The sequence below is a fragment of the Echinococcus granulosus genome, assembly GCF_000524195.1.
Source record: "Echinococcus granulosus chromosome Unknown EG_S00011, whole genome shotgun sequence".
NCBI lineage: Eukaryota > Metazoa > Platyhelminthes > Cestoda > Cyclophyllidea > Taeniidae > Echinococcus > Echinococcus granulosus.
In genome coordinates, this window is record NW_020170391.1 from 660,934 (window position 1) to 671,041 (window position 10,108).

At 41.2% G+C, this 10,108-nt stretch overlaps 2 protein-coding genes across 2 annotated transcripts; both read left to right on the top strand. All coding sequences in view use genetic code 11, as the record gives it.

The window, feature by feature from the left end:
- Positions 1-1,549: 1,549 nt before the first annotated feature.
- Positions 1,550-2,497, top strand: EGR_02449 (Transmembrane protein 45B; the record flags this gene model as incomplete). The annotated part of the gene is made up of 1 exon (XM_024491698.1): positions 1,550-2,497. The coding sequence occupies one exon, from the start codon at positions 1,550-1,552 to the stop codon at positions 2,495-2,497; it is 948 nt and encodes a 315-aa protein (XP_024353849.1).
- Positions 2,498-5,484: 2,987 nt separating this feature from the next.
- Positions 5,485-9,365, top strand: EGR_02450 (Solute carrier family 25 member 42; the record flags this gene model as incomplete). Its single annotated transcript, XM_024491699.1, has 8 exons — positions 5,485-5,526; positions 5,565-5,679; positions 5,712-5,907; positions 6,119-6,241; positions 6,524-6,675; positions 6,926-7,075; positions 8,244-8,415; positions 9,314-9,365. The coding sequence occupies 8 exons, from the start codon at positions 5,485-5,487 to the stop codon at positions 9,363-9,365; spliced, it is 1,002 nt and encodes a 333-aa protein (XP_024353850.1).
- Positions 9,366-10,108: the final 743 nt, after the last annotated feature.

The window sequence follows — 10,108 nt, forward strand, 5'->3', positions numbered from 1 at the left end:
CGCCATAGTGCACACCTTGCAGCAATATTTTGGAAATTTCTGTAAGAAATTTGACAACATGAGTAAAAACAAGATGCACCATATAATAGACTCAATCTTAGCTGGAATAACCATGAGGCAATCGCGTGTATTCAAGACAAGGCATTACACAATGAGACAAAACGCCTAATTTTCGATCACATTTTCACAGCTTTTTTGCAAGATCCTCTTGTGGACATTCATGCTCCATTGGATTCGCAATGGAAAAAAGTTTTTCGTTCTATACTACAATCTGTTAAATAGGGTTGAAATTTTCGTCATTAACTTGACTGACACTTCAACTGATAGATGTAGTATTTGAGTCACTCCCAGCGAAGTCGTACGGCGTGCGAGCCTGGATGCAGGTATTTTTATTATAAATCCATGGAATGGTATGGGTGGCATGGGTGGACCCCAATCATTATTCTCCTACGTTTGAGATAGGAATCAAAAAATATTGTGCCATAAAGAAATAATTTAACATTAAATTTAGCATAAAAGGGCTATTTTGTTCCACGATTACTAGTCAGGAGGGTAGATTAAATCCGCAAATTCCAACATCGTTTGTGATCATTTTCTCTGCATTCTCAATCGCACTCTTTACAGCTATGGTAGAGTAATCAGGCTTGTTAGCACAAATTAACAATTTTGCACCGCAGCAAAAACATATCCACTTAAAAATCATTTTGTTTCACGTCAAATGGCGCAAGCTCAAACGAAGCTATGCAAATCCAATGTGATGACATACTGCGCAACTGTGCCATCGCATGAAACTGAAGAGCACTGGCTCTACCATCTATCACCCTAAGCACGTCAGTGTGGATTTGTGCAAAGTGGGAGGTCTCAAGTTATCTAACATTAAAGGAAGCTATCCAAAAGACTTCAATTTAAACTGCAGCAGGTCAAATTTACAGTTTTAAAAATAAACTAAACACCTGAATATTTTTGAGAGATAAGCAGTAAAAACTTTATAGCATGTAATTTCTCGTGTCGGTTATTGTGATGTGTATAAAAACAGACTGCCCCATTGACTCCCATTCCAATAAAGCTATTGTGCCCCCAACCCGCCCCCCAGGGGAAAAGCATACCTGTCGACTAAAGTTTTAGCCTGAAATGTCTTTCCACCTCTTTGGACCGAAAGTGCGCGTAAACTACTTTAGTTTGTCAAATTTTTGTAATAAAAAAAATTAGAATAAAAATTCCACTTTCCGATCTTACAGTAATGGTCATCAAATGCTACGAAACAACTTATGATCTGCAAAGAGGGCTTGAAAACAGACTACGCACTACTCATTGTGGATGATTAGTAGTCGTCAAGGAATGAGTGGCACTGGCAACGCCTTCATCGCCGGGATTATTGATCGCCTTCTGCTTCCGCTTTTGTGCTTTCATCCGATAAGACTAACAGTGCGCTGCCCATTGGTCCCCATTCGCAGCGCACGCCGATTGGTGCGCATGTGAGTGCGTGCACCATGGCTACCACGTTTGGGTGCAGCAGAGACGATATTGCCATTGCAGTTGTCAGCGCGATATGGGGGGAGAACACGACCAGCATGGTTCAAACCAGAGCGCCACACTGGCTACTCACCTATCCCACAGTGGGCTTCTACCAAGCCACGTCTACTTCGGAAGCTGCTTCTTCGTCCTCGGCACTTGGTGGTTCATCGCCATTCTCCGGGCTCGGTACCGACTAGACAGGCGCACCGAGGTAGCTCTCACCTATCCCGGAAAGTGCAACTCCTGCTCTAGGAAACTGATAGAAGGTCTAGTGAAGTTGGTCGCCTGCATTGTGGGCGTCGTTGTCGAGGCGATCACAGTAAAGACCTTGGGGCGTCCTGCAAACTACACCTATGACACAATCTACGCAAGCTTCATGCTTGCTGCTGTGGTTGACATCTTCGGTGGTCTGCGTATTGTTCTTCCCGAGGGTATTGATTTTCTGGCTCATGCAGTGGCTTTTGCAAATCTTGGAATACTGGCCAGATCTCAGGCTTGGGGCCACTTACACTTAACTGTCGCGACCCGTATGCTCACCTCCTATGTGGCAATTTCGGTGACGCTGGCACTCGTTTTGGAGCTCCACAGACCACATTCTCAAATGCTTCAGTTCATCCGAACTGGAGCTGTAATGCTTCAGGGTGTTTGGTTTTGGCAGGCTGGTGTCGTGTTGGATTCGCCATTCGCAGGACGTTGGGTGGAGGATGACCATGGCAACCTGATGTTCATCACCATTGCTTTTGCCTGGGATATGTGCGGTGTGGTGCTCTTCCAGACATTCTTCGCTGTGACCGTTGAGAAATTGTTCGGAGGGCAGGGACTCAAAGCTCCAAGGCACCACTTTCGGGGAAACAAACAAAGTGGACAGAATGAACCAGTCAACATAGAGGCGGTAGATGGCTACAAGCCTCTTCAAACAACGGAACCACTTGAAATCGAATCTTCTGGTGGTGTCAGTCAAAATTTGCAACTTATTCAATAGCTAATGTACTTTTGATAGTGGTTCGTCCTTTATTGTTATTCAGAAGTTTTGGCTGAGTTTGACCTAACTTATTTGCATATTTTACGGCACCTTTTTCTTATCTGCTTGTTTGATTGTGAAGTGGTGACAATAATCCCCTTGATCTACTGCAAAACGACCACTTTGCTTTGATATTTCAATTTCAGGCATAAAATGGACAAAATTCCTTTCTGTCGACCTCGTCCATACACTTGCTAAGCTTTATTTGTTTAAATGTAACCATTTGCTCCAGATCCAGTGGTGTCTCCTTACTCACTGCCTAGCGAAAAGATATTAGCAAATATCATTCGAGAAAACTGCAGTCATTAGAGAAGACTTAGATGTCAGAACCAAACTGTAAGATCAAGATGACAGTCCCAATAATCGTATCTTTCCCTATCTTATGAAGGTCCGACAGGCCTCAAGAAACCATCTCCATGTATTTTTCCAAATTAGTATGTACAGGTAAAACCCACTTTGAGAAGATAAAGCGACGGCGGAGATGGAAAAGCAAGTGCTACCCTTACCAGATGTTGATTTTTGAGCCCCTTGGATTTGGCTTTACGCAAGTGGTCTACCATGCAAGGTACAAAATCAAGCAGTTATCCTAACCTTTTGCTTAGTGCGATTGTTATGCGATATTGTGCTTTGGTGAGACGCGCATTTCAACCTAGACATCGACAAGGAAAATTCAAACTGGAGAGTATGCTAGTCGGAGATCTGCTGAAAGAATTGGCTCAGAAATGAAGTAGGAGAATAAAGAACGAACACAAGGCGCCTTTTTGAACACCCTAGCTTTGAAAACCCCTAAGAAATGAAGGTGCTTGATAGGTCAGGTCCAGCGTATTTTGGATTTACAACTTTAGCACTGCTTCATTGATAGAAGACGGGGAAAGTGGAAATTGATAGTAGCTCTCACTATGATGAAGACTCCACTACATTTGAAGCTGCCCTTATTAAACCATTCAAAACGACTCCAGGAAGTGTTTGCCAGGTTGACTATGAGTCACTTGCTATTCTGATTGCCTAACTATGGGGATCCAAGAAGGATCTACCTAGAGTTTTAACAAATTTCCTGGTTATTTGAGCTGTGACCCTTGTAGTGACAAATATATATATTATGAATCAGTAAACGTCTAGTTAGTTTTATGATAACTGATTCTTCATGGCGCAATGTGATGGTAGATTACCTTATAGTGCGAATTTTGGCCATCAGGAGATAAATTACATCTCGTCACTAACTTAAAAGCTACTATTTATACCGCTTAAGCGGCTCCAATGCTACATTGCGCAAGAGGATGTAGTGATGTTGGTAGCAAAGCAATCCCAGAGGTAACACCTACAACAATAGACCTGTCGTCGTATTGGCTACTTCAAATAGTGGCCTAACAACCGCCTAAACAATCTTACACCGCCTTTGAGATGCAAAGGCACCGAAGGACGTCGTCTTTAACTTATTCGTAGTTGGTATTCTTGACATTAAACAAGAGGATTACATACTAAGACCATTTCGATAAGGCCAATATTTGTACCATTTGACAATGTTTGTAGTTGGATTTGAATGTGCGTCGGCCACGGCACATCGTTCTTAAAAAAGGATTTCCGTTATTAAATTTGCCTTAGAAATTAGTATCGTTGTTTACAACCAATCAACGCTCAAAGCTTGATGTTGTTAATCAACTAAGGAATGAGTTTGTGAAAGCAATGCTACCACTGCTTAAAAAAGCCAGTCTAATTTTCCTTTTCAAACTAATCTTAGACTAATTCCCGGAATTTCCTGTTGTTTTATTGGTCCCAATGCCTGCAATAAAAGAAGGCACAATATGGAGAGTGCTTTGTTGAGAATGCATACCTGGAAGCTTATCAATCACAACTTAAGAAGATTCACCAAAGCGTACCAGGAACAAAAATAGCGTGCCTTTTTGCAATGAAAAATCCTACCTGGCACGAAAGTTCATCAAACTAGAAGCCCCAGTCGCTGAACGAATTGACGATCAGGTGTAAGATCAACGCAGCTGGTGGTTTTTTTTTTATTTCATTTGAAGTTTCAATGAATAAGTTGCTATTCCATGATATAATCATCAGAATCAAAACGCTCTCGGTTGACGACTTTAAAACATCTTGACATTATAAAAAACCATTCCCTATTCTGTACTATTTTCTACAAGCATGATAGCCTTCTCAATAAAGACACCGCAGATGCATCGCAAAATTCCAACCCTCGTAAGAACCACGTGTGATGCTTTGAGAGTTTGCATAACTCTGTATTTGGTTGCCCGGATACTTAGATCTTCGCAGTGTAGCTCCACCCGCTCATCAATACATTTTCTACGATAGTAAGATAATATTTTGCAACTTCAAGAAAGATTCAGGGAACGGCACTACGAACTATTACGTTCTCCATGGTCTAGTTTCCGGTTTGAAAATAACGACCGATATGTGGATGACAGGATAATAAAATGAAGAAAAGTACATTAAACAGGCTTTAATTTGTCATTAAAATGAAATTTGCACCAAAAAAAAATTTTAAGTTGCCGTAAAATTGAAACGTTATTGTTACAAAGGTCCAGTGACATCATTTTTTCTTAAAATATCATAAAGGTTGCGATGAAGCATGGGTTTTATTGTTAATAACCTTGTACCAAATGCTAAATGCTATATTTTAGGCCTAAACGTGTTTATAGATTAACATGAGCTTGTCCGTTTGGTTAAAAACTCACTAATAATAGGTTCGATACGGGTAAAGCCGATGATGTTTGTGGCATTCAGATCAGGTAAATTTGATCATAAAAGAGCAAAAGTACTGCGTTTTTAAAAGCGTAAAGTTTGAGGAGCTAAAGTGTTTTAAAAGTTTAGGTGATATACGCTGCATACACTGTGTAACAGCAGTTTTGTTTAAAAATTCATCCACCAAAAGTGCGTAAGCAAATGTCTGGGGCGTTGACCAGTTATCTGGGCACTTTGATTTTATGAAGCTGCTGAGGCTGCCTTCAACACCTGCTTCCAACAAGGTTAGACAGGACTCACGTTTCCTTTTTATTTTTCGTAGAGTTTTTCCCGGGATTTTGCTCCCTCTTTCGCGGATTTCATTATTGGAGGTCTTGCTGGTTGCTGCGCAAAGACTGCTATTGCTCCCCTAGATCGAGCAAAAATTAATTTTCAAAGTATTTTTATTTAATCAAATCTAATGTTGCAGCCTCGGAAATGTACTTTAATGTAAAGGCCCTGATTAAGTTCTTGAGGCATTCATATGTGACTGCCGGTGTTCGTAGTCTGTGGCGAGGAAATTCCGCTACACTAACGAGGATATTTCCCTACGCTGCAGTTCAGTACGGAGTTCATGAGCGTGCCAAACACTATCTTGGTATTAGTGATTTAACGCACCACTGTCTGTAAGCTTACTTATTTGTATCACCCCTACTTCGTGCATTTGTACATGCACGGGTATTTAAGCGTCTTTGTAATCAGCCGTTTCTTACCACTGCATTTGCTTTTATTTATCATTGTTTTACTGGTCCTGTTAAATTGTTGAGATGTTCTGGAATCTGTGTTATTTTGCACTGTATTTGTTTGATTTTCCCGATTTCGCGCAACGCATTTTAGATCGAAAAGCCAGGTTCAAATAAGACGATTTTTGGCGGGCTGCATTGCTGGAGGTGCCTCTGTTTCTTTCACTTATCCTCTAGACCTGGTACGAGCTCGTATGGCCGTCACGGAACGCGTAAAGTACGCGATTAAATTAGTGTAGTTAATCTTGAATGGGAATTATTTCTGAAGTTTAAGGAAAATATCTAGTTATAGAATCAATGGTATTAATTCTGTTAAAAATGTCTTTAAAGAGGCGTCATCAGTTGTGACATATGGCTTGAACTACTTTAATTTCTAACAGATGTTAGAAAGGTTCTTTTGAGCTCTTTTCTTTAAGTTGGCATTATATTTTAGTGTGAACTGCAATTTGAGCCTATAAGCTTTTTGCTTCGACTCGCGCTATTCTAACGTTTCACTTAGGTATGCCAACCTAGTTGATGTTGTTCAGCTGACCTATCGGGAAGGGGGTCTGCGAACCCTCTACCATGGCTTTACTCCTGCTCTTTTGGGCATACTTCCATATTCTGGCATTGCCTTTTACACCTTCGAAACACTCAAGGAATGGCGACTCAGTTAGTTCTCTGTACCCATTAATTGTGGAGACGGTTTGTGTCTTTCTGATGTGTGCATGATGTCCTTTCATGTACTTCGGCAAAAGCAGAGTATTTCATTATTTTTTCTATTTAGTGTCCTTTACGAGATTCTTAATTATCCTATCACTAACATTCCTTGATCTTGAGCAACTTGTACTAGTGAGTTCAACACAATCATGTGCAATGAATGTCGTCGGGATTTTATAACCACGTGCTTTTTTTTCTAAAGAAAAAAGAATAACCTCAGATGGTCGATCTCCACGGAGCCTGAGGCCTCTTGAAAATCTTTCTTGTGGAGCCTTTGCGGGCGTTCTGGGTCAGACTGCTTCCTATCCTCTCGACATTGTTCGAAGACGAATGCAGACGGCGGGTGTCACTGGTGTGTTAGTTCGTTAATCATCTTACAGCCAAAATAGGCTGTAAATGGAGCATGCATTCAATGCCTTTATGTGTTTGCTTACTGTTCTTTAAGCACTTTCCGAGTATTTTATAATCTCACGTTGAAAATTTGTGAAAGAGAACATCTATATCTGAAAATCGCATTTGTAAGATGCCACCTTACCGTGAGCAGTCATTTAATCCCAATTAACTCACACTTTGGCATTTGGTATTCCTTTTGGTGAATACGCGCTATGAAGGTTGTATTGATGCTGGCCTCAGGCACCAACACCCACTAGTGATTCGGACTTTCAGCGAAGGTTCTCATTATGTCTAATCTCTTACTGTGGTTCTATTTGAAAAGGGTATTTCGTGTCGCAGACTTTTTCAGGGCCGAAACATTTAATCTACCGAACTCTAATTTCACTATTTCAAGACCTATGTTTGTAATAAAGTTTCAAAATTAACCCAGCATTTTACTGCTCATGCGCTAGATTTTCTGACTTTTTGGGTCTTACAACTTGAAACCTTTAATTCCATCATGAATTATTAACTCGAGATAATTCGTCTATTGAGATGCTTGAGTTAGCACCGGGCAAATCGACGGTTTTTGATGCTTTGCAATTTGCAAATCGTGGAATGCTTATCGGCGATGCGTTTTTTTTCCAAAAGCAGATCATAAATATTGCCAGCTGTTAACTGGGTTGATTCCATTAACTCGCTTCTACTCGTAAGTCAGAGTTTGTGTTCCCTTACGGATATTGGTGTCTGCGCGCAGTCGTGTGATTTACCTGATTGAGTAGTACAAACAACAATGGCACCACTTACCCTTTGATTACATAGAACCCATTGCGTACTATCGTTTATTTGTTCTCCGTGAACAGGCTCCGCAATTTTGAGCTGATTTTCCGTTGATGTTATAGTAACCGCTTATCAGTTCTGTTACCTTAGCGGCATCCTCAATTTCTTATTGCTGGTACAGCTTGATCGGTGAGCCTAATAGGTCGAGAAGTGTCGGAACTGATTTTCATTAAAATATGCTCATAAGTACCGTTCAGTAAAAATGTTTAAACGAAATTTCAAATGCACCTGTTTATAGGCGTTTATTTCTACTATTAAAAATAAGTAGCAAGTCATTTGCCATTCGTGGTCTGATGTTTTGCACTAAGGTCATCCGGAGTACACGCGGAGCATTCTGGGCACGATGCAAATTGTCTATCAACAGGAGGGTCTGCTTCATGGGCTCTACAAGGGCGTAACTATGAATTGGATCAAAGGTCCGATCGCAGCCGGTATCAGTTTCACGGTCTTCCATCAGCTGCAACATTTCTACGCCCTCTGGTAAAACCAGGAAAGACTGCCCAAGACCTAGTATTTTTCTTTTCGTTCCGGGTGACACGCCTTCTCTGTATAGAAATTAGCATCATTTGTCTTCTAGTCTCTTGTTTTGGTCATTCATATTGGTGCCTCTCGCTGCTGTATTCTTATCAAGCGCCTCTGTACAGCCTCTAGGCCTTGTATATTTCACAAGGGATATTTTACTTGATTTCGAAGTCTGAATTTATTGCTGTACTGGGGCTTTCTGGTTTCCTATAAAATTTTCGCTGTCTACATAACGTGAGATTTGTGGATTGTGAGAAAATTTTCAGGTTTGGGTCACGGAAGGTATAAAGAATCTGTAGCCTACGAGCGATTAAGCTCATGGCGTCTCGTCTATTCTACACATCAACGGACTTAAGTCCGTTTGCAGTGATAAAATTAGTAAATTGGCTTAGATTAATTAATTGTCGTCTTGAAGGGGGAGGACTACTAGGTTTAAACCCACTTGAAGCAGAGGTCTTAGACCTACGTAGCATTAAACCGATCAGATCTTCGAGGACAGAACTACCTCCTTTTGCCACATTAATGTTGATGAGATCTGTTGGGCTAGCTGTGTCACCTTCCTTCTCGGAGGTGCAAATAAGAAAGTTGTAACATGGCTGTTTAAGATTTGGGACTCCGAAAGGGTCCATATTTCTAAAAAAAGAAACTAGTAAGTTGCGTATTTTAAGTTGTAGTAAGCACTGTTTTTAACTATATATATAGCCTTTTCTAGAACGGTTAACTTGCATTGAATAAACAAATTGGATTAGATGTGCATTCTTGCGCTCCTATTCTGTTGATTTCCTAGTAGAAGGCTGTTTGTGTGCACTCTACTTTTGAGGCAAGCTCTGATATTAATCTTTTGAATTATTTTTAGGGTTGGCCAAACGGAAAAAAGAGGTACAAATCTGTGCGCTTACAACGAGTAGGAGGTAGTGTCTGACGGGTCTAACTTATGCCACTCATTTGGTTTACTGAACCCAAACTGACAATTTCTCATTGTGATGCACTTATTTTATGCATTTTCTGAAACCAGTCGTAAAATATCGTCATTGTCAGTAGTTTGTAATTTAATGTACACTTCATCCTGATTCACAAAGACACAAAATCAAGGGAGAGTTTCATGTGGATGACTGGAGCGGCAGTGGCAGAAGTGACGAGAGGTAGGGGAGGAAATTCACACAGGAGCAGCATTGATATCTGAAAACAGAGGGGGAAGAGTCGCACCGCATCAGATTGTCGTAAAAGTGTTTGTCTCCTCCGCAGGCAGAAGGTGCGTTGGGGTCTGGAGATGACCGTATCTGTGGTTTGTGCCAGCAGTTCCATTGCTCGTGTAAGCGCCATAATGACATGTAGCTTCGGGTGAGGAGTGTGGAGGCATCTCGTATCTCCCCAATGGGGTCTGTAAGTGTGATTGGTTCATCTCAAGGGCACATATAGGCATCGTGCTGGGCGGTGAGTACAACTCAGTTGGGTCGGTTTTAAGGACGCCGTCACCGTTATTGAGAACCCCTGCTATATTGGGACAGAATTGAAGCAAACGGTGGCTTGTATCGTCGGAATTTGCTTTGGAAACCGGCTCCTTTAGGGGCATGTGATATTTCACATCCAACCTCGGCGCTTCTGAAGCAAGCATAAACCTTGAGTAGTCATGAGTAGAACCGTGTGACTT